Source organism: Musca domestica, unplaced genomic scaffold, assembly GCF_030504385.1.
Source record: "Musca domestica strain aabys unplaced genomic scaffold, Musca_domestica.polishedcontigs.V.1.1 50, whole genome shotgun sequence".
Lineage (NCBI taxonomy): Eukaryota > Metazoa > Arthropoda > Insecta > Diptera > Muscidae > Musca > Musca domestica.
The window spans coordinates 6,209,912-6,237,206 of NW_026712347.1; the positions used below are offsets into that span (position 1 = coordinate 6,209,912).

General features: G+C 35.2%; 1 protein-coding gene across 1 annotated transcript in view; it reads left to right on the forward strand.

The window, feature by feature from the left end:
- LOC101900852 (mitogen-activated protein kinase kinase kinase kinase 5) overlaps positions 1 to 27,295 on the forward strand; it is a 392,002-nt gene that overhangs the window by 331,351 nt on the left and 33,356 nt on the right. The window contains 5 exon segments of the mRNA XM_059128428.1: positions 1,337 to 1,435; positions 4,420 to 4,718; positions 7,750 to 7,837; positions 12,906 to 12,975; positions 17,717 to 17,803. Of these exon segments, the coding sequence (XP_058984411.1) occupies positions 1,337 to 1,435; positions 4,420 to 4,718; positions 7,750 to 7,837; positions 12,906 to 12,975; positions 17,717 to 17,803 (643 nt within the window).

Genomic DNA, 27,295 nt, shown 5'->3' on the forward strand with positions numbered 1-27,295 from the left:
TGAACTTTAAGTTATAATCATAGCGTGTATGAACTTTTAATTGTTAGGCGGAGCTCTACTAAATTAGTGCAAAGTGGTGTAGGGTATCATAAAGTCGGCCCCGCCCGACTTTAAGACTTTCTTTACTGGTTATCAGTAATATTTCCAATTCTAAAAATCCAATTAATCTGAATCCAAAAATCTAAAAAAATATGTAATGTTTTACTTTGCTATGTAGAACATAAAATTTCACAATCTGCTGAAGATCCAGACTCTAAAACCTATATTTCGATGAGCCACATTTCGGCAGTATCAAATGATATACCTCCTCTGTATCCGTGAGGCTGAAGCTATAAAAATGTCTAGCCCAAGAACTAAATTAAAACAAAACAGCTCTACTCAACTCTGTAGACCTAGACTAAAAATGAGTTGCTACATTAAAAAAAGCACATCTATGTAAATATGCATGTGTTTGTGATACGCAACACAACAATCATAAAATATGCATGAATTTACATTTGGAAAATGATTTAATTAACGCACACTCTCACATACACATCCACCACGACACCATACATCAAAATTTACAATTTGTACAAATATATGGTAAAGTAACACATAAATTGAACACACACGCATGCACGCACATTTGTACCCACATAAATTAATTATTACAAACACATTCACCGTCATTACCAACACTGCCATTACCACTACTACCACCACACACACGCACACAAAATAAACTGCAGTGGTGCTAATTAAATGAAAGTTAAAATGGAAATGAACAAATTTTCCGTTGCTGTTTTGGGGCTTTTTGGTTTTTATTTGCAAGGACAATTTGCCGGTGATTGCAAATGAGTGCAGGCTGAGAGAGCGGGGTGAAGAACCGAGAGTATTCAGTACCTTGCATACATTAACATAAAATAAACACGGGTCAAACTGTGTGCATAATTACCTATATACACGCACACATTTCCTGGGTAACATGTGTGTGTGTTCGTGTCATCCCTGCATCCAGGTGTTTGTTGCTGCTCATTGCGTTGCCTTTGTCATAATTAAGCCAAGAGCTTGGAGCTAGGCAGTTTCAACTGCTGCTGCCGCCACCACCGACAGTTGTGTGTGTGTCCGTATATTTTATTGGCTTCCCAGCCGCCACAACAGATTTAATTAATTTTAATTGTTTTATAATTTCATGTATTTTCAGTTGTATTTCATTATGCCAATTTACCTCTAACTTCCTTCCTTGCCATCCCATACCCTCCTCCTCCCCCCATTCTAAACATTGCATTTTTGTGTTTAGCTGGACTTTTAATAATTTATGGTTTCTCTCCGTCTGTTTTGCTTGTAATTTCAGGTACACCCTACTGGATGGCACCGGAAGTGGCTGCCGTGGAGCGCAAGGGCGGCTACAATCAATTATGTGATATTTGGGCCTGTGGTATTACAGCAATAGGTAAGTGGCCTAGTGTCGTTGTTTGTTCGTTTGTTCGCCTTAATCGCCAAGTATATTGAATGAGATTTATGTTCAGTTGACCACAAACATTCACATAAATTAGAATGATTGCATTATTTATGGCCGCATTGGAGTTTTTTTTTCGAATAAATATAAGAGGAATTTTATTTAATTTTTAATAAAAATATGACTGGGTTATTAAAGAAGAATTTTTAAAGGGAATCATATAATTTTAAATAATGGGAAGAAACACGACATTTAATATTTTATACCCAACACCTGGGGAAAAAAATAAATTATAGCAAAGCGGTTAAAAAATGGGACTAAGACCATCCCTACCTTCCAAACTGTGAAAATACTATCTGGTATCTATTTTAAAATAAATATTCGCAAAGGGATTCTTGTAATTCAAATTAAAAATAAGGTCAATTTTAAATTTTTGCTGGAAAAAATTCTTTTACAGCCTAAACTGCAACCATTTCGTTAAAATTTGTTTTTGAGGCCCAAATGCTAAAATAAAATTTACAGTGCAACATAAAGGGCTTTCCACGGAGAGGTTTTTTGGTATTCAAATTAAAATAGTTTCCTATCGATTCTCTGGAAACATGAGAGCCATAAATTTTCTTCTGAATACAAGCGACCTTCCAAAAACCTTCTGAGAACAAGATTCTTTCGAGGATAGAAACATACCTTCTATCCGTCTTTTAAGACGGAGTATTCCAAATAAATTTTTAAAGGATTGGGTTTTTGAAAGGCCTTTCGAGGACAGAAACAGACCTCAAAAAGGACTTTTAAATTCTATCCTGCGAAGATATTGATTCTAAAAGATCTTTTGAATACAGATAATCTTCAAACGTTCTTCTAAAGGCAGAAGATCCTCAAAATTTGCCCTGAGGACATATAACCTAGAAGAGGATATATAAAGATCTTCTAAAGACAGAGGGAATTCCAAATGGTCTTCTGGATTGAAGGAGGCCATCAAAGAGTATTTTGGGGAGAGAAAGGCCCTAAAAAGTCTTCTGAAGACGGAAGTCCTTTGAACATTTTTCTTACGGCAGGTGAGCATCCTAAAGTCTGAAGCCAGAAAACTTCCAAATAGTCTTCAGACGTGGCCGTCGTACGTCTTCAAAAGTTTCATGAATTTCACCTTTGAGGAGTTCTTAAGGTCTTATGGAATACAGGAGGTCATCAAAGAGTCTACGGGGGAGAGAAAGACCCCAAAAAATCTTCTGAGAGCGGTTCTTTGATAAGTCTACATACGCCAGAAGAGCTTCCCATGGTAATTGGGGGGGGGGGGCAGATAATCTCTAAAAAGGTGTTTTGAAGTCAGAAAACTCCCAAAAAGTCTTCTTAGACAGAAAAACGAGGCTTTATATCAAAGGTCGTGGTGGCATCTTGCTGATCACCACCACCACGCTTTTATGATTCTTTTTTATACCCTCAGCCATATGTCTACAGAAGGAATATATAATTTGATATATTTCCTCATCGAAATAACGATTTTGGACCCTAGGTCTCTTTGAACCAAATCCGTTTCAGAACATTTGAAGTCGATCTAGCGGTGTCCACGATAACTCTCGAAGGGAGTATCCGATTTGGCCCAAACTTGGTACATCGCAATATTTTTGTCAAACTCAGATCGAGTTCGGAGATGGGCAATATCGGTCCACTCCATCTTGTACCTCCCACAAAAAATATCGAAATTTTCAAAGAAAATATTTTATTGCACAGAAAAAGAAAGGATGATCCGGTTTTGATCAGTGCTACGTCGTGATGCAATCCTAATATTTGCAGTGCTACGTCAGGTGCGAAAATGGACAATATCGGTCCACTCCATCAAATACATTCCCCATTAATGGTCAAAATTTTGAATAATTATAAATTTTATAAAATGTTATACAAGAGTTCGATTATCTTCAAATTACATACATCACAATATTTTTATTCACCCAAGGTCTGGAGAAGATACTGGTACCTCCCTCACAAAGGGTCAAAATTTTTAAAATACCCATGAAGCTCATAAAACTCGAAATTAACATCCGATTCCATTCAGACTTGGTACATCTCAATATTTCCATCAACACAATATTACTTTTTAGTACAAATTTCTAAAAAAATCCGACTCACCGCCCACTTAAAATCTTCTTTATATGTTTGCTTCATCAGACATGCCTAAATATAAAAATTCAGAGTTCTGGCTCTAAAAGTATAATATATTGTACTTTTTAGTACTATTTTGGTACAAATATTCAAAAAAGCAGCTAGTTGGATTTCTCGCTACAATTTCCGAAAAATACCCCTTTTTCGACGTCTCGTATCAATAGTGGCTTAATTGATAAATTTGAGGATTCAACTGCCAATTATTAGTATGACAATTGTGGCCTATTTAAGAGAAAAGCCACATCAACCGTTGGTAACATCAACAACACCACTACCAAAAACCAGTAGCACCACCAACCACCACAAACATCATCGCCAGCATCATTAAAAGTGAGCTTTGCCCAAGGAAAATGACTTTGCCTTTGATAACGATGATGATGATAAAGAAGCTGCTGTAGAATAAAATTGTTATTAGTCCTAAAAAGTCCATGGATTTTTATGGCATATACCACCCTCTAGAAAAAAGTCGCTCCTAAATAAAATGAAAATGACAGAAGGAGAAATTATGATGCCAATTCCATGAATTTATTCATTAGCTTCATAAAGGTTAAATTGAACAATTGGCCAATTATGTGAATGTTCGTCGTTGGTTCGGTTAGTAGGCGATTGGATTTTTATTTTCTTTTCGAAGAAAACCACTAAATGTGTCAAATATTGTGGTTTTAACAATCAATTCCCAAAGGTCTCATAAAATATGTCAAAAGAAAAACATAATTTCTTTCTTGGAATTTCTTTGCCTTCTATAAGAATTACTTTTTTTGTGGTCCTTATAAATAATTTATATTTTTTTTATTGTAAATCTCTTTTGTGCTCAATTTTTGCAGAATTGGCTGAACTACAACCACCCATGTTCGATTTACATCCAATGCGTGCTTTGTTCCTGATGTCAAAAAGTGGTTTCAAACCTCCAACTCTCAGCAATAAAGAGAAATGGAGTCCTACATTTCATAATTTTGTAAAAACAGCTTTAACCAAGAACCCTAAAAAACGTCCCACAGCCGAAAGACTCCTGCAGCATCCGTTCGTTCAGGGTGAGATGTCGGTGCGGGTGGCCAAAGAATTGCTCAAAAAATACATGAATCCAAATCAACAATTCTACTACAATTGGGATGGTGATGAGGAGGTAAGTGTTAAGTGAGGTTGTCTTTAAAAATTAGTCAATAGCGCAAGGACTCTCGCCTCGAGCAATTTTTAAAAAGAAAGAAATTTAAGGCTCGTAGCTTTTTAAAATCTTTTTTAAGACTTATTTAAGCCTCGTGGAATTTTTAAAGAAATTTTGAGTCTTCCATAAGATTCGTGGATTTTTTTAAAATAATTTTAAGCTATCCACAAGGCTAGTGGATTTTTAAAATTATTTTTTAAACATTTTGTAAGGCTCGTGGATTTTTAAAATAATTTTTTAAACTTTTTGTAAGGCTCGTGGATTTTTTAAATAATTTTTTTAGACTTATTTAAGGCTCGTGGATTTTTAAAATAATTTTTAAGACTTATTTAAGCCTCGTGGATTTTTAAAATAATTTTTTAAGACTTATTTAAGCCTCGTGGAATTTTTAAATAAATTTCGAGTCTTCCATAAGATTCGTGGATTTTTTAATTAATTTTTAAGATTTCTATAAGACTCGTGAAATTTTTAAATAAATTTCGAGTCTTCCATAAGATTCATGGATTTTTTAATTAATTTTTAAGATTTCTATAAGACTCGCGGATTTTTAAAATAATTTTTCCAGGCTCGTGGATTTTTTAAATAATTTTTTAAGCCATCCACAAACCTCGTGGATTTTTTAAATAATTTTTAAGCCACCTCCAAGGCTCGTGGATTTTTTAAATAATTTTTAAGCCACCTCCAAGGCTCGTGGATTTTTTAAATAATTTTTAAGCCATCCACAAGGCTCGTGGATTTTTTTAAAAAAATTTTAAACCTCATATAAGGCTCGTGGATTTTTTAAATAATTTTTTAAACCTCATATAAGGCTCGTGGATTTTTTAAATAATTTTTTAAACCTCATGTAAGGCTCGTGGATTTTTTAAATAATTTTTTAAACCTCATATAAGGCTCGTGGATTTTTTAAATAATTTTTTAAACCTCATATAGGCTCGTGGATTTTTTAAATAATTTTTTAAACCTCATATAAGGCTCGTGGATTTTTTAAATAATTTTTTAAACCTCATATAAGGCTCGTGGATTTTTTAAATAATTTTTTAAACCTCATATAAGGCTCGTGGATTTTTTAAATAATTTTTTAAACCTCATATAAGGCTCGTGGATTTTTTAAATAATTTTTTAAAACAACCACAAGGCTCGTGGATTTTTTAAATAATTTTTTAAACCTCATATAAGGCTCGTGGATTTTTTAAATAATTTTTTAAACCAACCACAAGGCTCGTGGATTTTTTAAATAATTTTTTAAACCTCATATAAGGCTCGTGGATTTTTTAAATAATTTTTTAAACCTCATATAAGGCTCGTGGATTTTTTAAATAATTTTTTAAACCTCATTTAAGGCTCGTGGATTTTTTAAATAATTTTTTAAACCTCATATAAGGCTCGTGGATTTTTTAAATAATTTTTTAAACCTCATATAAGGCTCGTGGATTTTTAAATAATTTTTTAAACCTCATATAAGGCTCGTGGATTTTTTAAATAATTTTTTAAACCTCATATAAGGCTCGTGGATTTTTTAAATAATTTTTTAAACCTCATATAAGGCTCGTGGATTTTTTAAATAATTTTTTAAACCTCATATAAGGCTCGTGGATTTTTTAAATAATTTTTTAAACCTCATATAAGGCTCGTGGATTTTTTAAATAATTTTTTAAACCTCATATAAGGCTCGTGGATTTTTTAAATAATTTTTTAAACCTCATATAAGGCTCGTGGATTTTTTAAATGATTTTTTAAACCTCATATAAGGTTCGTGGATTTTTTAAATAATTTTTTAAGCCTCATATAGGGCTCGTGGATTTTTTAAATAATTTTTTAAGCCTCATATAGGGCTCGTGGATTTTTTAAATAATTTTTAAGCCTCATATAGGGCTCGTGGATTTTTTAAATAATTTTTTAAGCCTCATATAGGGCTCGTGGATTTTTTAAATAATTTTTTAAGCCTCATATAGGGCTCGTGGATTTTTTAAATAATTTTTTAAGCCTCATATAGGGCTCGTGGATTTTTTAAATAATTTTTTAAGCCTCATATAGGGCTCGTGGATTTTTTAAATAATTTTTTAAGCCTCATATAGGGCTCGTGGATTTTTTAAATAATTTTTTAAGCCTCATATAGGGCTCGTGGATTTTTTAAATAATTTTTTAAGCCTCATATAGGGCTCGTGGATTTTTTAAATAATTTTTTAAGCCTCATATAGGGCTCGTGGATTTTTTAAATAATTTTTTAAGCCTCATATAGGGCTCGTGGATTTTTTAAATAATTTTTTAAGCCTCATATAGGGCTCGTGGATTTTTTAAATAATTTTTTAAGCCTCATATAGGGCTCGTGGATTTTTAAATAATTGTTTAAGCCTTCTATAAGGCTCGTGGATTTTTAAATAATTGTTTAAGCCTTCTATAAGGCTCGTGGATTTTTAAATAATTGTTTAAGCCTTCTATAATATAATTTTATTTTTTAATTAAAAAATGACGAATAGTGTAGAATATCATATGGTCGACCCGGCTTTACTATTGCCATTTCTTTATTGCTTATCGTATGACCCTGTTTTGTTACAGGCAGGGAACTCCTAAAAATGTTACCGCCCCATTAATGAATGTTTTGAACATTTTTTCGCCATGTTTTATAATTAGAACTAATGAAAAAATTAAGAACAACAGACCGAATACGGAAACGTTTTTTGAATTAATTTTAACTTGATTTTTTTTCTATTCTCTTTTTCTTTTCCACTTTGCCCGCCATCGTGATGTTGACAATATTTCTCCCTCTACCACCTGCCTCTTCAATGAATCAACAAAAATTTAATGTCTATAATGGTGACGACAACGATGATGATGATGATGACATAACTCGATGCTGATTTCAATTACAATAAACGTTACAAATGATGTTCGTTCTATCCCGTTCCTGTGTCCCACTTCACATCTCGCCTGCTGCGAGAAAATGTTACTGATGCTGTTGTTAAATGACTAACATCCAACATCGCTGCCATAGACTGTTGCCAGTGTACCACAACGTATTGCCAGCAAAATGACATCAAGGCCGAATGGTATATCACCACAAAACCATACTTTGAAAACAGGTAAGTGTGCGACCATCCAACCCATACACACTAATACGAGGATATGTTACACACATATATACAGGGTGAGACACTTCAACAAAGTCAATCGCCATAATTTTTACATTTTATTGAATGAAAGCAAAAAATGTCGGAAAAAAATCAAATTTTAGAATAAGTTTAGATTTGTTCGAATTGGTCACCTTTGGCATGAATTATGGTCTTCAAATGGCCAATAAAACCGTCACACGCTGCCCGAATGTTGCTCTGCGGTATTTTTGCCCATTTCAGGCGAAACGCTTGCTTGAGGTGATCGAGAGTTTGGTATTTTTTAAAGACAACCTTGCTTTCCAAAATACTCCAGACAAAAATAGTCCAACGGATTGATATCCGTAGATTTAGGTGGCCACTCAAGGTCTGCGGCCGAAATGTTTGCGTGCTGGAGTGCTCTAACGATAGGCTTTAATACAACCTCCAGAATATTTTCGCTATAATATTCGACATTTATTCTGATGCCACGGTCGATTAATACGAGCGGAGAGCGACCATCGGTGGTTATGCCCCCGCACCCCATCACCATGGCCGGCGCTTGAGTTCTGGTGGCCAACCGAGGGTGCACATTTTCAGCTGACCTCCTTGGCAAGTAAACACGGTCTTTTGTTTGTTTACAAACTTCTGGACAACGAATGTTTTCTCATCGAAGAAAACCAAATTCGACAGTTCACCACTTTCGGCCAAGCGAATCATCTCTTTAGCTTTTTTGAGTCTATTTTCTTCATGTTGCGGTGTAAGTTCTTGTACATTTTAAAATTTCAATGGTTTTACCCCGAGCTCATTTTTCAATTTTTGCAATTTTTTGGAATATTGCGATATGTTCAGCTCACTAGCCATTTTTCGGCCACTGCGACGCGGGTTTCGATCAAGTCGCTTCTTTACTTTTGGAACCATTTCTGCTGTTGTTGCTGTTTTCTTCCGTCCACTTCCTTGACGTCAGGCTACGCTACCAGTATCACGGTAACGAGCGATAGTACGAGACACAAAAGATTTATTCACATTTAAATGCTGGAGTGCTGCTAACGATAGCCACTTGTGGTTTTCCAGCCAATTATAAAGAAATAATACTATCACGCTTGAATTCCCTCACGAATAACTGTTTTTCTGGAATACTCTCACCAAAATGCTTTTGTAGGCTTGTAAACAATATAATGAACTGCCTCTGGAATAATTTTAGCAACTGTCGGACGAGTGGCTTAGAAATGACAGCAGTCTGAAGTTGGTTGTAGTTTTTTCATATCACCCTGTACATATTTGGTGAAAAATGTTGTAGTGATATGTAATATTTGGTTTTAAGTGATAAGCTGGTAACTAATAACAATAAGGACATTGTTGACGAAGGTAAAAGTAATGGGGCTTGTAAGGATTGAGGCAAATTTATACCAACTTTTTTTTTTTTTTTTTTTGAAAAATTTACTGATTCATAAAAGAAAAAAACTCAATATTAACTATGAAAATACGACTACCAAAATATTGCTCATCAAAATCCAATTTAGATTCCCACAATATAACAATTGTTGATCTAATCCAACAACTAACCAAAAGTTTCCCCTTGAAGGAGAATATCGAATAAATTAGATATTCCCAAATCCCAGAGGCTCTTAAATCAACACGTTATCCGGCAAGCTAATTATTTTTTCGTTAATTTCCAATCACTCAACAAAGATTACTCACTTTTCATACATGTATATATTATCCATACCCATACAAACACACACACATCCTTTATATGGATAATGGTTAGTTGATTTCCAAAAACTTTCCTTGTTCTCGTGGTCGCCACTGCTGCTGCAGCCAGCAGCTGCTCCTGATGGCGATGATATCGATGACAGAACAACATCAACGAACAACTTTGTTTTATGTTCGTCGTAGCGGTTGTCAGCTTTCCCCCTGTATTCAATGCGCCCGTTATGTTTAGTCTTCGTTCGATATGCTCGAGTGTAGATGCTGATGATGATACAGATGAATGGTTAAATATGTCCCTAATGGATTTTCCTCATACTTTGTTGATTGGTATTAAAAAACAACAACAGTAGCAACAACAACACGACAACAAGTTGCCGCAACAGCATCAGTTTGAAAATTAACATCAGCCAGAACATGTTTGATATTTTTACTTGAGTGAAATGGAAAAAAAAATAAACATGGAAAAGTTAGCAAAAAGTAGTTACTCTCACAGTGAATATCTGATGAGACATTGGGTGTGTTCGACACTGATTTTTTTAAAATAATTTTTTAAGCCTCGTATAAGGCTTATGGATTTTTAAACAAAAATTTGGAGCCTTCTAGGAGACCTCAGAATTTTTTTAAATAATATTTAAGCCATCTACTACCCACGTGGATTTTTTTAAAGAATTTTTAAACCCTTAAAAAACAATCGTGGTTGTTTCAAAGATTTTTTTAAGCCACCCACAAGGCTCGTGGATTTTTTAAATAATTTTTTAAGCCACAAGGCTCGAAGATTTTTTAAATAATTTTTTAAGCCACAAGGCTCGAAGATTTTTTAAATAATTTTTTTAAGCCTCATATAAGGCTCTTGGATTTTTCAAATAATTTTTTAAGCCTCATATAAGGCTCGTGGATTTTTTAAATAATTTTTTAAGCCTCATATAAGGCTCGTGGATTTTTTAAATAATTTTTTAAGCCTCAGATAAGGCTCGTAGATTTTTTAAATAATTTTTTAAGCCTCATATAAGGCTCGTGGATTTTTTAAATAATTGTTTAAGCCATCCACAAGGCTCGTGGATTTTTTAAATAATTTTTTAAGCCTCATATAAGGCTCGTGGTTTTTTAAATAATTTGTTAAGCCTCATATAAGGCTCGTGGATTTTTTAAATAATTTTATAAGCCTCATATAAGGCTCGTAGATGTTTTAAAGAATTTTTTAAGCCTCATATAAGGCTCGTAGGTGTTTTAAAGAATTTTTTAAGCCTCATATAAGGCTCGTGGATTTTTTAACTAATTTTTTAAGCCTCATATAAGGCTCGTAGATGTTTTAAAGAATTTTTTAAGCCTCATATAAGGCTCGTGGATTTTTAACTAATTTTTTAAGCCTCATATAAGGCTCGTAGATGTTTTAAAGAATTTTTTAAGCCTCATATAAGGCTCGTGGATTTTTTAAATAATTGTTTAAGCCATCTATAAGGCTCGTGGATTTTTTAAATAATTTTTTAAGCCTCATATAAGGCTCGTGGATTTTTAAAGAATTTTTTAAGCATTATATAAGGCTTGTGGATTAAAAAAAAGCATTATATATGGCTCGTGGATTTTTAATAATTTTTTTAAGCATTATATAAGGCTCGTGGATTTTTAATAATTTTTTTAAGCATTATATAAGGCTCGTGGATTTTTAATAATTTTTTTAAGCATTATATAAGGCTCGTGGATTTTTAATAATTTTTTTAAGCATTATATAAGGCTCGTGGATTTTTAATAATTTTTTAAGCATTATATAAGGCTCGTGGATTTTTAATAATTTTTTAAGCATTATATAAGGCTCGTGGATTTTTTTAAAGAATTTTCAAGCATTATATAAGGCTTGTGGTTTTTTAAGCCTCATATAAGGCTCGTGGATTTTTTAAATATTTTTTTAAGCCTCATATAAGGCTCGTGGATTTTTTAAATAATTTTTTAAGCCTCATATAAGGCTCGTGTATTTTTTAAATAATTTTTTAAGCCTCATATAAGGCTCGTGGATTTTTAAATAATTTTTTAAGCCTCATATAAGGCTCGTGGATTTTTTAAATAATTTTTTAAGCCTCATATAAGGCTCGTGGATTTTTTAAATAATTTTTTAAGCCTCATATAAGGCTCGTGGATTTTTTAAATAATTTTTTAAGCCTCATATAAGGCTCGTGGATTTTTTAAATAATTTTTTAAGCCGAATATAAGGTTCGTGGATTTTTTAAATAATTTTTTAAGCATTATATAAGGCTCGTGGATTTTTTAAATAATTTTTTAAGCCTTATATAAGGCTCGTGGATTTTTTAAATAATTTTTTTAAGCCTCATATAAGGCTCGGGGATTTTTTAAATAGTTTTTTTCAGCCTCATATAAGGCTCGTGGATTTTTCAAATATATTTTTAAGCCTCATATAAGGCTCGTGGATTTTTTAAATATTTTTTTAAGCCTCATATAAGGCTCGTGGATTTTTTAAATAATTTTTTTAAGCCTCGTATAAGGCTCGTGGATTTTTTAAATAATTTTTTTAAGCCTCGTATAAGGCTCGTGGATTTTTTAAATAATTTTTTAAGTCTTATATAAGGATCGTGGATTTTTTAAATAATTCTTTAAGTCTTGTATAAGGCTCGTGGATTTTTTAAATAATTTTTTAAGCCTCATATAAGGCTTGTGGATTTTTTAAATAATTCTTTAAGCCTCATATAAGGCTCGTGGATTTTTTAAATAATTTTTTAAGCCTCATATAAGGCTCGTGGATTTTTTAAATAATTTTTTAAGCCTTATATAAGGCTCGTGGATTTTTTAAATAATTCTTTAAGCTCTTATAAGGCTCGTGGATTTTTTAAATAATTTTTTAAGCCTTATATAAGGCTCGTGGATTTTTAAATAATTCTTTAAGTCTTGTATAAGGCTCGTGGATTTTTTAAATAATTTTTTAAGCCTCATATAAGGCTTGTGGATTTTTTAAATAATTCTTTAAGCCACCTCCAAGGCTTTTTTTAAGCCTCATATAACGCTTGTGGATTTTTTAAAAAAAATTTAAGCCACCCACAAGGCTCATGGATGTTTTAAATAATTTTTAAGCCACCTCCAAGGCTCGTGGATTTTTTAAAGAATCTTTAACAAGGATAATACATTTTTAATTAACCTAAAATGATTTTCGTGTTATATTTTTTTAAACTCAGTCTAAAATAAAATTGTTTCAAATGTCTCAATATGACCTTTCGACATAAAATCTTAAATGAGAAATTTGAAAATTAATTACTTTGTTGTAAAATTTGTAATTGACGTAAATTTATATTGTCAATGTATATAGTTCTAGTAATTTATTTCCCCTCCTTTCTCTTTCTTTCAGGCATGACAACATCCAGTTCGCCATGGAGCAATGAACGTTCATCTAGTCCTGAAACATTACCAAGTGACATGTAAGTATTCGATGTTGATTGCCTTGCCTGGCGTTTGTTGTTGTTTTTTTTTTTCTCTTGCTTCTTCCCCCGTTTTCCCCCCATTCGTTCTTTCGTTCTCTGCCTCCCGCTCTCTCTCTATCTCTATCTATTTATAAATCGTTATCTTACTTTTCCATTTCATGCGGTATCTATCTATGTAACCATTTCCATACTTTAGTTGTAAAACTTTAATTTACCTCAAATCTAATGGATTTGTGCATCAAACATTCATTATGTTGTTGCTGTTGGGCTGCTGCATTTAAATGTGAACATGTGTGTGGGTGTGTGTGTGTTGTGGGTATGTGCAACTTTATATGGGGTTGTGAGAATGTGTGTATATGCTGCCAGTGTGTTGGGGCTTAATGTTGTAAGTTGGGGTCGGAATATTTTGCACTACATTCCCCAACATCCACACAACAACATTGTTAACTGCCGCTAAAGCTTTTGTCATTTACTTTTCCGCCTTTGTTCTCCCCCTACTCTCTCTATCTCTGACTCTCCTCTATTCCACTTCAAGCTTTCCCCTATTCTCTATTATTCCTACTATCAATACCTCTCTGTCATGCATATGCAATATTTGTAATTTTTAAATGCAAATATTTTGTTTTTCAACCTGTAACCAACCACGAAAACACACACATATATACCAACGTTACATACCCGTGGTGTGTGGGTGAGTGGGTGTGTGTGTTTATTTTGGTATGCTTGCCATCATCGTCATCATGGCTTTGCGTTTCTTTAGTTTTAACATTTTGCGAGTGGCTGGCATTACAACCCCGCCACCATTTAACAGATTTGGCATTCCAACTAACCTCCATCTACCATGGCGAGGACATTGACGACGAAAATTAAATGTTTTATAACTCAATTGAAAACGGAATATGTCATTGAATTGACATTGATGGATATTTGCGGTACTAAATAGCTTTTCTGATTTGGTTATGTGGTAATAATACCACATTATTTTTTTGGTAGGCTGCTGCTAATCAGATAAGTATTTAGTAGGAATCAGTTATTTCATTGAACACTCAGAAGCATAAATCGATAGAATGAACTGATGAGTTGGCAATTATTTGAGCCTTAGGTAGAGGAGATTCAAATGTCAGTCAAGGTATTTGCATATCCCCCACCATCGAAATATTCGTTGGAAGTACACAAAGTACATATCGCTCATTAACTGAAAGAGTTCCGAATATTCGAGAAAAAAGAATTTAAAGTTATATATTATGAAATTTTTTCTTCCCCATTTGAAAAAGATTATTATTTTGAAGACTTTTTGGAGCCACTCCCAAGGCTTGTGGATTTAACAAAGAATTTTTGAAGCTTCTCCCAAAACTCGTGGATTTTTTGAAGAAATTTTGAAGCCACTCCCAAGGCTCGTGGATTTTACAAAGAATTTTTGAAGATTCTCCTAAGGTTCGAGGATTTTTTAAAATCATTTTGAAGTCACTTCCTTCTATGGCTCATGGATTGTTAGAGAAATTTTGAAGCAATCCCAAGGCTCGTGGATTTTACAAAGAATTTTTGAAGCCTCTCCTAAGGCTCGTGAATTTGTTTTAAAAATTTTTGAAGCCACTCCCAAGACTCGTGGGTTTTTTAAAGAATTTTTGAAGCCATTCCAAATCTCGTGTTTTTAAAGAATTTTGAAGCTTCCCTAATACTCGTGGATTTTATAAAGTTTTTTTTTTGAGCCTTTCCCAAGGCTCGTGGATTTTTAAAGAATTTTTGAAGCCAATCCTAAGGCTCGTGGATTTTATAAAGAATTTTTTAAGCTACTCCCAAGGCTCGTGAATTTTTAAAGAATTTTTGAAGCCTCTCTCAAGGCTCGTGGATTTTTTAAAGCATTTTTGAAGCCTCTCCCAAGGCTCGTGGATTTTTTTTAAGAATATTTGAAGCCTCTCCCAAGGCTCGTGGATTTTTTTAAGAATTTTTGAAGACTTTTCCAAAATTCGTCGATTTTATAAAAAAAAAAATGAAGACACTTGCAAGGCTCGAGTATTTTTTAACGAATTTTTGAAGCCTCTCCCAAGGCTCGTGAATTTTTTAAATAATTTTTGAAGTCTCTCCTAAAATTCGTCGATTTTATAAAAAAAAATTGAAGACACTTGCAAGGCTCGAGGAGTTTTTAATGAATTTTTAAAGCCTCTCCCAAGGCTCGTGATTTTTTTTTGAAGAATTTTTGAAGCCTCTCCCAAGGCTTGTAAATTTTTTTGAAGAATTTTTGAAGCCTCTTCCAAAATTCGTCGATTTTATAAAAAAAAATGAAGACACTTGCAAGGCTCGAGTATTTTTTAACGAATTTTTGAAGCATCTCTCAAGGCTCGTGAATTTTTTAAATAATTTTTGAAGTCTCTCCTAAAATTCGTCGATTTTATAAAAAAAATTGAAGACACTTCCAAAGCTCAAGGCCTTTTTGACAAATTTTTGAAGCCTCTTCCAAGGTTCGAGGATATTTTAAAAAAATTTTTTGAAGCCGAGAGATGTATATCCACAGCCAATGTTCGATTATTTAAATATGTTCAGACTTCTGTTATGATTATTCAAATTGTTGACCCTCTATGGGGTAGGTTCCGAATGAATGGTCCGATTCCAAATCTGGCACGTCGATACGAATTCGTATCGAACTCAAATTATTATGATATAATTATTGCGACGTGCCAGATTTGGACTAAATAGACTACATCCTTCACTTTACATGAGATATGTAATACTTCTTAGAAAATGTTACAATGTGCGTAAGGTACCAGCTATAGTCGACCGAATTATTTCTTTGTTATACCCTCCACAATGCTATGGAGGGTATATTAAATTTGTCCTTCCGTTTGTAACTCCTCGAAATACTTATGTCAGGACCAATAAAGTATATATGTATATATGTGTACGTCTGTTTGTCGGTCCGTCCGTTTATATCCAATTCTATGCGAAATCATAATTCCCAACTTCATCTCATGTTTCTGGTTGAGAGAATTATTTCGATATAACAAGCTGTACAAAATCGCTGACTTGTTATGACAGATAAAAGTATAAAAAAAGGTTTACCCTTTGTGGGGGAGGTACCAGAAGGTGTTCGCAGATATATATCATCTTCCCAACAGATCTTGTGTTATTTGAAATTTGAAGAGATTTGGATGCTTTTCGCGTTTTCTTTTTCAAAATCTTGAACCCTGTGTGGGGAAGGTGCCAGAAGAAATGGCCCTATCTGTACTATCTTTATAACAGATCTTGTAATGAAGGAAATATTCAGATGTGCCAAGTCTGAATGGAATCCGATTTTAATTTGGGGTTATATGATCTTCATGGATATTGAAAATGTTGGCCGTTTGTGGGGGAGGTACTAGAAGGAGTGGACTGATATATCCCATCTTCACAGCTGATCTTGTGTTAGTAGAAATAATGGGATGTGTGAAATATGAAGAGAACCGGATGCTTTTTTCGGATTTTATTGGTTATTCAAACCTTTGTCCCTTTGGTCACCAACCGTCTTTATAACAGATAGAAATATTGAGTAGTGCCAAGTCTGGACGGAATCGGATGTTAATTTCGCACAAAATCGGATTATCCTTTCACTTAAAGTAAGGTAAATTATTTCCTTTGAAAATTTTGACATTTTGTGGAGGAGGTGAGGTACCAGGAAAAGTGGACCATCTCCGAACTCGATCGATGATAATAATATTGGATACCCTTCGAGAGTTATCATGCGCATCAGCAAGACGAAACGATATGAATTTTATCCAAAGAGAGCATGTATTTTTTTCATCCAATTTAAATTCTCGATATAAATGATATTATGTACGAGACGTCGTGTACTCCCTAAAAAAGAGGCGTACGGAGAGTCATATTTTCATGTCCTCCTAATTTTTTACTATGGTTCTAATTGTGTGTGGAAAAATACAATTCATTGAAGCCAGGACTGTCCCTGTTATAAAAATGCCTCTATAAAATCAGTTTAGATTTCAATATGGCTCCCATAACTTGCTTCGGTTTCAGCGAGGTATTTTTTTTTTTTTTTCAGTCAACATCCATAATTTTTACTTTCCGACTACTTTAGTTTACCGTTCTTCTGTAGGCAGCACCTTTTTCGTCCATCGTTTTCTTTAGAAGCAGCAACTCAGCTTTCTCAGATTTTAAATTGATGGATCCATCACGTCAGGCCTGGTAGGCTCCCAAACTCGCTGTTGAAACTGGAATGACCGTTCGGACCACTTCTATTTTTTTTTTTTTTTGTCATGGTTATGTTTTGTCAGATGTCAGCCGGTATTGTTTCAAACAGACGCTCTGACTGTTGGTAACGGTGAAAGTGGAATATATTTTCTCCGTGTGTTATATTTTTCTATTGAGGGAGAGATAAAAGTTTTATTTTTTAGAGCATGGGAAGTAAATTAGCGCTAAACAAAGTTATCGATATGTTAAATTATGGTAAAGGATTCTAGTGATATTTAAGATATAATGATGAATATCCAACCATTTGACTAAATTCATCCACTCGCTAGTTTTACGCTTTTTCTGCCTCATTCTCATAATATAATCATATAACCCTGGTCTTATTTTGGTTCATTATTCTGATCATAGTCCCATATTCAAATCATTTGGTGGCAAATACATTGCTTTTTGTTCGATTACAATTTTGATTTTTGTTCATAAATATTTTGTGTGTGTCTTAATTTTTTTTAATCATACTTTTTTTCTCTCCAACAATTTTTTTATGTCTTTCTTTTTGTAGTCCCATATTAAAACAACATCAACAATTACAACAGAAAAAGCGTATGCAAAAACTTACCGGAACCTTAATTATGAACATGTCCTTAAGGTCAGAACTAGTAACAACAACAACGATAGTGGAAAATCTCAAACCATGAATGCAACAGCTCTGCAAACAACTTCTTTTCCGGTTTTGTGTTTTGTTGGTCCTTCTTTTTCTTTCTATCAAAAAGCTGAACAAAAGTTTGCAGAGTTTTTCTCCTTTCCTATGTTTCTGTCTTTTGTTACTTGGCTAGTTTTATTATTGTTAACTTGGTCTACATCTTCTTCTTCTGTTTTTGCTTTTGATAGACCCAAGTTCCGCAAACAGCTTTAAACTGTAAAAATGACGACGACTAACCCATACACTAACCAAACAACAGCAGCAGTAGCAACCACTAACAACAAAGCCATTGTTATCCATTGTTGCTTTTGTTCATTTTTATTGTTCTACTAACACTGATACAAAAGTTTTAGCTTCTGTTTGAAAAGTTATTACTAGCAAACTAACCAAAGAGTTGAATCGCAAGAGCTTTGTGTAAAGCAGGCTGATTTTAATTTCGATGCAGTATAATTCTCTTCTATGAGAAAAGTTGATCCTATTGTCAAATTAGATTTAAGACATTTGATGAAATGTTTGTCTCTTGGCAGTTTACCCATTCTTAATGAAAAATTTCCTTCCATAGGTGGATATTTTTTAATAAGTGTAAATGGGTCAAACACTTTATATATTGTCCCCAGACCTAAAATGAAGCGTATCTATCTTCCTATCTCTCCGAGCAGAGTCGATCTAGCTATGTGTTTCTGCCCACTTTTCTGTCCAAGATAAATTTTAATCACTCTACAGATCACAACTACAATCCTCGCGAAATTAACACGTGGTCAGTGCTTGGGTCGGAATAGAAGCATATTTTTTTTTAAAGATGAGCCCAAAATTTTTAGTAAATCGCATGGGTTAGAGTTTAGGACTGGGCAGAAGCCTGTCATTTTGATTGTCGTCGAGTAATATGACTGTGTTACAAAATTACTTTCTTTCAATAATTACAGGAAAAATTCAGTAGATTCAGAAACTAGCTAAAAATGGAAGTCCCGTTTGTCGGCATTTTGAATGTTTACATTCAAAAATAAATTTAAGATCAAGATTTTTCCACCCCCACTTTTTTTTTAAAAATTTTCTGATTAAGATTACTTAGAATCAATGCATTTTAGGATCGAGTCCTCGGCAATATTACTTATAATTCTACTATATGTTCCAAAATATTTCAAACAATTTTGAATTGTTACGATCCGTTTAAAAGGAGTTTTTAACCTAATTTTGAAAAAAGGGCCCAAAAGAACCTTTGCTCGCTTTGGGAAAATTTTCGAAGAAAATAATCTTCGTATTGTTACTGGCAATATTGACGAAGACCCTATATACCTAGAATATAAGGAATCAAAAGAGATGCGAGATAACAAGAAAATATTAGCTAAATTCGCCCGGGCCAAACTTTTAATACCCTCCATCAGTTGGAAGAAAAATTAAAAAAAAGAAAATTGTTAAAAATTCCGAATATCTAAAGGTACAGTTATATGGGGCCTACACAAAACATTTGACCTCTACAGCCAATTATCTGCCAGAGAAGTTGACGCCTATTTCGAAATCCAAATACCAAATTTGGGATAAATCTGTTGAAAAAGGGAGGGTTGTGGACCTGAATCGAACATTTTTGCAAAGTGAGAATAGACCTTTCAAGAACCCCAAATGTCAAATTTCAGGTGAGCTGGTTGGCAATTGTGACAGAAACCTTCAAAACACCGGGGCTACACCAATTAGTGGACCTGAATCGGACATGTTTTTGCCAACAGAGAACAGATCCACCGAGAACCCCAATTGTGAAGTTTAGGCTAATTTGATTGGAAAATGTGGCATAAACCCTCAAAACCTGGAGGTACTGTTACATGGGGTCATACCAATTGGACCTGAATCGAACATTTTTTGCAAGGAGAAAACAGACCTACCGAGAACTCCAATTATGAAGTTTAATCTATTTATTACGAAGTTGTAGCAGAAATCTTCAAAATAGCCAAAATCGGGAAGTATTGTTAAATGGTGTATATACCCAACCGTGGACCAATATAACCCATTTTCAGTACCAATTAGCCTGCATAAAATATAAACCCTTGTGCCGATACCCCCCGATTTTTGCTATTTTGAAGATTTCTGCCACAACTTCCCACAAAATTAAAAAAAAACTGCCAGAGTCGGAGGTACCACCCTCCAATTCAAAGAAGGAAGTCGAGGCTGATGTTAAACCTACGAAATCGTAGACATCTAACGTGGCTGCGCGGAAGAAGAGCAAATCGAAGCCTGCCCGACTCTGTCGAGCCCATAAGTTTATTTATGAATGCAACACCTTACAACACGGTGGGGAAACAACAGGTGGATAGGGTATAGACAACTACCGAGAAGGTTACGGCATTAAGATATCTTGTCTGCTGAGTTGCCAATCTCGCTGAAGGAAGTATCATCGAAGACGATGAAATCCCTCTCTCAAACAGTGTCTGTGAGGAGCAGCACACCAAGGCTAGGAAAATGGGGACGACGCAGACGGTAGAACAGTCCGGGAAGCACACTATTGGGAAGACGAAATCAGATCAAAGTAATAATGCTTTGCAGAAACCTTGTGACTCAAAACCGAAGCAGGATCATCAATCTGCTCAGCATGTGATACAGGATAATGGAGCCAGGATCCTTAGCTGCGAATATAAGAAATCTGTAGATTTCCTAATTTCTGCACCTGAATCTCTTTGTGGACGGTCATGCTTGTCGATGTCATGCTTGTCTCGGAAATCCCATGCGCAATGGTAGTTCTGTGTGGATTCTACCTCCTATTATGGCATTGACTGGAAATTGGCGTGTGCGGAATTCTTGCACTAAAAACAGCAGGGTGGTTCTTTTGCCTCCCACACAGCAAGGAGTAGTTAACAAGAAGTCTGGCCTGAGCTTGGTGCAGATCAATCTGCATTAGCACAAGGCCGCGGCTGCCGAACTCAAGCTAACCCTCTGGACATCAACTATGCATATCGCCTGGTCCAGGGGTCCACACTACACAACAATTGGGGTCCCCGCAAGAACTACACGGTATTCGCATCGACAAATGAGGACAAGTAAAAGAGGCATCACCTGCGTAAGGCTGCATGGAGGAGTGGTAAACCACTACTGATATCCTCAATTTACATGACCTACGAAGACCCGATGTCCACAGATGTCCTCAACCTCTTAAAGGCAATGGACGGCACTTCTTCTGTGGAAGCCGCCACACGAATGTTAGAGAACCAGCACAATGGACCAAAGGTCTCCGAGTTATGCAGTTGCCGACTCTTGTGTAGCTACATATCCTTAAACCAAACCAATTCCAAGGAATCCTGATATGAAAATTTACAAAAATCTGGAATAGGGATGTTCTTGCCCATCTGTGTTCAGATTACTTTACGATGTAAACGTTCAAAACGTGTCTTTAATTTCTAACGTGCATAATCGAAATAACTGTTTTAGACCCTAGGTCTTTGTGGACCTGGACGGAGATAAGCAATATCGGTCCACTCCTTCGGTACCTCTCCCACAAAAGGTCGATCTTTTCAAAAAAAATAGTTTGCTGCACAGAAAGAGAACGCATCATTCGATTTTGCTCCAATTTTGTAAATCCTAATATTTGCATCAGTGCTAGGTCAGGTGCGAAAATGGACAATATCGGTTCACTCCACCAAGTACCTCTCCCACAAAGGGTCAACATTTTGAGTTATTATAACTCTTATAAAATGTGACGTAAACGTCCGACTGTCTTTAAATTACACACATCACAGTATTAACCCCAGGTCTGGTGTAAAAGTGGATTACATCGGTCCACTGCTTCTGGTACCGCCTCACAAAGGGTCAAATTTTTGAGTATTCATGAAGCTCATAAAACACGAAATTAATATCCGATTTCATTCAGACTTGGCACATCTCAATTCTTCCGTCAACACAAGATCTTTTCTAAAGCTGGTAGAGATCAGACCATTCCTTCTCGTACCTCCCCAACAAACGGCCAAAGTTTTGAATAACCAAAACGATTATAAAATCCAAAATATACGTCCGCTTCTCTTCAAATTACACATATCACAATATTTTTATTAACCCAAGGTGTGATGTGAGGATGGAATATATCGGTCCACACCTACTGGTACCTCCCCCCCAAAAGGGTCAAAATTGTGAGCATTCATGAAGCTCATAAAAAACGAAATTAACATCCGATTTTATTCAGACTTGTCACATTTCAATATTTCCGTCAACACAAGATCAGTTATGAAGATGGTAGAGATCGGACCATTTCTTCTGGTACCTCCCCACAAAGGGTTCAAAATTTTCAAAAACCACTCTCTTCATATTTCACACATACTAACATATATCTATAAACCCCTCCTGGTACCACACCCACAAAGCGTCACAATTTGCAGTACTTTTATCTCGTATACCTTGAGAAATAATTCAGCGATTCTTTACAACTTGCTATATCGGAATATTTCTCTCAACTAGAAACCTGAGATGAATATAGAATTTATGAGAATTTATGATTTCGCATCAAATTGGATATAAATGTTCGATTTTCTTGCAATTTTGCCCATACCAATATTTTTATATGTATTAGATGAAGTATGAAAGTAGAAGACTTCGGTCGAAGATATCTGCTACCTCACGCATATTTCAACATTTTCTAAAAATGGTCGCATATTTCATAAAAAGTGAAGGAAGCAGTCGATATATATTCGAAACCTGGCACGTCGCAATATATATATCGTATTTACTTAGGTCCGATACGAAATTGTTAATATTGATCCATTCATTCGGAACCTATTCCATTGAGGCTCAACAATTTGAATAATCATAATAGAAGTCAAAATACATTTAAATAATCGAACATTGGATGAGGATATACGTCTGTCGGCAAAATCGACTGATATTTTTTAACTTGTTTTCCAATCTTTCACCTCGAAATTCGTTCATCAAAAATAAACTTTCTTTTATTTCAAAACTGTTTTCATTTAATGAAAATATTTCCAATATCAAAAAAATCACTCTCTTTGAGACATGTGATATCATCGTAATAGCTACAAGAATCTGAATCATCAATTTTTTTTCGCAAATAAACTTATCACTGATGCTGTAGTAAAGAAGGTCTTGATTTTTGATAGTTTTTTTGTCAGCATTGACACTGTCTGGAAACTTTTCACTTTTATCTCAAACAACGACAACAACAAAAAATATGCTCTCCAAACTGTGAACATTTGACATATTTGCTGACATTAAGTTTCAATTCTAACGAAACACATGCAATCCCAAAAGTAAATGGAAAAATTCTGTTGTTGGTGGAAACATGAAAAACAAAAAAAACTAGAAAAAGAGAAATTCAACTCCTTCGTCAACAAACAAAGATGTTGTCTACAACAGAAATGAGATATCCTTGTTTGGCAAAAGAATAGAAAAAAGAAGAAGGAAAACAATGGCAAAGTGCTAAGCCAGCCAGTCAGCCAGTTAAGTAATACGAGCAGGAAAACATAAATTGATTTATGATTGTGTTGAGCTGGAAAAAAAAAACACCATCAAAAAGGAGAACATAAAAAGAAGCGTGAGAAAAAAAATCAGACACATAAAGAAAAAGCAAAGTATCTTGACACGTACACACACGTCCGCATATGTTTGTTTGCAAGGAACAATGTGAAAGCAATCAAAAGAAAGTGGAATAAAATTTACCCAAAAAAATTAAATTACAAACGGAATTGCTTAAATTAATAATGGCCCGGGAGGAAGAAACATGTTGGGAATACATGAAAATTGAAGAATAACAACAACAACATCAACAAAAAGCAAAAACACCGCCATCGCTGAAATAAGTTTCACCCACAAATGAATTCCTGGATAATGCAAATTTTTAAAATTAAAGTTGTCAGACAATCAACGAATCCAGCCAAAATGCATTAAAGACACAGCCGAAAAAGCAGCAGCCGTCCCCCAAAACAATATGCTTCCACTTGGTTGGAGCTACAAGCCGCCACATCAAAATAAATCCACCAAAACTTAGGCAACATTGCATGCCTCGCCTGGCCTGGCCTGTGGTTGCAACAGATTGTTGGTGTGGGCGGTGGAGGAAAAAAAAGTTATGACAACATTTTAACTTTGTACTGTGGACTGGTTCAAGCCATGGGGCGATTGCATATGACAAAACTTTGCACCCACCCGCCAACTTTGTCCTTGTTAATCAGCAAAATAACAACATTACAAGACTCAGAGCCCTCGGAGAAAATATTATCAGAAAGATACCAAATTTTAACTTTATAAATTAATGAATAAAGTAACAGTTGACAGAGGTGGTTTTTTTGACCCATCATTGTGTTGTCTGTGAAATTTAGAAGCAGAAATTGGTGGTCAATTTTCAAACCCCAAGTGACGAGAAAATGATTTTTTAATTACAGCAAGCGAAAGGATACAGACAACAATACACCTTCTGCTCTATACCTACACAATAGCACAATACCAACTATAAAAATATACAGGGTTGCCCATATTCGACGGACCTTTGGGCCATTTGGGCCCATTCCAATCGACGAGGCTTGTCCGCAGTCAACATTATTTGGGTCAATTGAATTTTGTACGGGAACAAATGCAAATCAATGCGAATAATCCGTTGTAAAGTGGACCGAGCCATGCCCAACTGCTGAGAACGGCGTTTTTGGAATGTTCTTGGGGACCTCTCAACACTGGCTCGTACGGCAGCGATATTCTCAGCCGATCGCCTTGGTCGACTTTTATATGGCCTCTTCGGATTAGAAAGAGCCTTACCAGTCGAAAATTTTTCGTATAAACGCTTAATGGTGTTCTTAGAAGGCGCACTTCTCACATTTTTTAATGTTTTAAAAGCACGTTGAGTTTTCACAAATTTCAGAGCGCTCGCGTGGCGTGTATTGGTTCATGGTAAAAATCTGCTTGGACTGACGACGATAAATAAAAGCTAAGATGTTCTTGAAAAATTATTTTGATAAAGACCTCTTCTGTTTTATACCCTTCACCGTACTTTATAATTTCTCGCAGATAGCTATGGTTTGCGCGGACAGTTTCAACATGTTGTCGAAAGTGAGCCCTAGGTTTGTGCGGCACTCTGTGGTCGGAGTTATATGTTTCTCTACCTGGCTATGGCTATGTTCTGTTATGACATTCATATAGTGTATGAGCGATATGTCATCAACGACATAAAATCATCCGCTCACAGTGTCAGAGTTATCGTCCCACCTTGGAAAACTCCCTATTTCATTCTGCGAGTTTTGAACTTCTTGTTCCGGAATCCCACACATATAGTTGATTATCCATCGTGTCAAACTTAGCCGGAAAGTGGTTCTCTCGAAATCCTCAAACATCGTGACCTGGTTGACTGTATGAAACGCCCTTGATAAGTCAAGGATTATTAACCCTGTTCTATGTGGCGGCTTATTCTGGTTTAGTCATCGTCTATTGACGAAGAAGATTAAAGCCTCAATAGTCTTCGTTTCCGACGATAAAAGCGAAATCGGTCTGTACGACTCGGATTCTGTTCCGAGACCACCCGGCATACTTTTAACATTAAGATTTTACCCAGGTTAATCTTTTTAGATGATAGAGTTTCGGATGATATTTGCACCATAACCATTGCACCATTTGTAGACTGTGGTTGCATCTCATCGGTGGGAAGAAATCGCTTCAACCTTAGGTACCATTAAGATTTTACCTACGGCGTACGTGGGTACTAAATCTTATTTTACTACAAATAATTTAATGTCCGAATTTTGAAGGGAACTGGATAATATTTTCAAATTGTATAAGCTACAATTATTGAAAATATTAACACTTCCCGAGTTAGGTGCCAGAAATAGTTGACCGATCAGTCACATATTCACACTAAAGTTAATTTTGGTGGAAGTATTTTACATTTTATGAGAGTTATAATTATTCAAAATTTTGACCCTTTGTCTGATATAGAAGATGCGAAGCGATATATCTCATATACAGGGTCAGATAAAAAACTGCAACCAACTTCAGACTGCTGTCATTTCTAAGCCACTCGTCCGACAGCTGTTAAAATTATTCCAGTGACGGCTCATTATATTGTTAGCAAGCCTACAAATCCATTTTGGTGAGAATTTTCAGACAAAAAGTTATTCGTGATGGAATTCAAGCGTGATAGTGTTATTTCTTTATATTTGGCTGGAAAACCACAAGTGGCTATCGTTAGAGCACTCCAACATTCAAATGTGAATAAATCTTTTGTTTCTCGTACCATCGCTCGTTACCGTGATACCAGCATAGGTAGCGTAGCCCGACATCAAGGAAATGGACGGAGAAAACAACAACATCAGAAATGGTTCGAAAAGTAAAGAAGCGACTTGATCGAAACCCGCGTCGCATTGGCCGAAAAATGGACGAAGTGATATATCTCATATCCACATTTTATCTTGTGTTAGTAGATATACAGGGTGAGATATAAAAATTGCAACCAACTTCAGACTTCTGTCATTTCCCAGCCACTCGTCCGACAGCTGTTTAAATTATTCCAGTGACAGCTCATTATATTGTTTACAAGCCTACAAATCCATTTTGGTGAGAATTTTCAGACAAAAAGTTATTCGTGATGGAATTCAAGCGTGATAGTGTGATTTCTTTATATTTGGCTGGAGAACCACAAGTGGCTATCGTTAGAGCACCCCAGCATTTAAATGTGAATAAGTCTTTTGTGTCTCGTACAATCGCTCGTTACCGTGATACCAGCATAGGTAGCGTTGCCCGATATCAAGGAAATGGACGGAGAAAATAACAACATCAGCAAAAATGGTTCGAAAAGTAAAGAAGAGACTTGATGGAATCCTCGTCGCAGTGACCGAAAAATGGCTTGTGAGCTGAACATATCGCAATATTCCATTCGGCAAATACTAAAAAATGAGCTCGGGGTAAAGCCATTGAAATTCCAAAACGTGCAAGAACTTATACCGCATCAGAAAGAAAATAGACTCAAAAAAGCTAAAGAGTTGCCTCGCTTGGCAGAAAGTGGTGAACTGCCGAATTTGGTTTCCTCCGATGAGAAAACATTCGTTGTCCAGCAATTTGTAAACAAACAAAATGATCGTGGTTACTTGCCAAAGAGGTCAGCTGAAAATGTACACCTTCGGTTGGCCACCAGAACTTAAGCGCCGGCCATGGTGATGATGTGGGCCGTCATAACAGCCGTTGGTCGCTCTTCGCTCGTATTAATCGACCGTGGCATCAGAATAAATGTTGGACGGTGTATTAAAGCCTTAGGCACGCAATCGTTTTGGCCGCAGACCTTGGACATTCCAACAGAACTCGGCACCATCGCACTCAGCCACCCAAAAAAGTGGTTACAAAATGAGGTTCCTCGCTTCATTCCCAGCCCACAATGGCCACAAAAATCTCCGGATACCAATCCGTTGAACTATTGTGTCTGAAGTATTTTGGAAATCAAGGTTGGTACTAAAAATATCAAAGTGTTGATCACCTTAA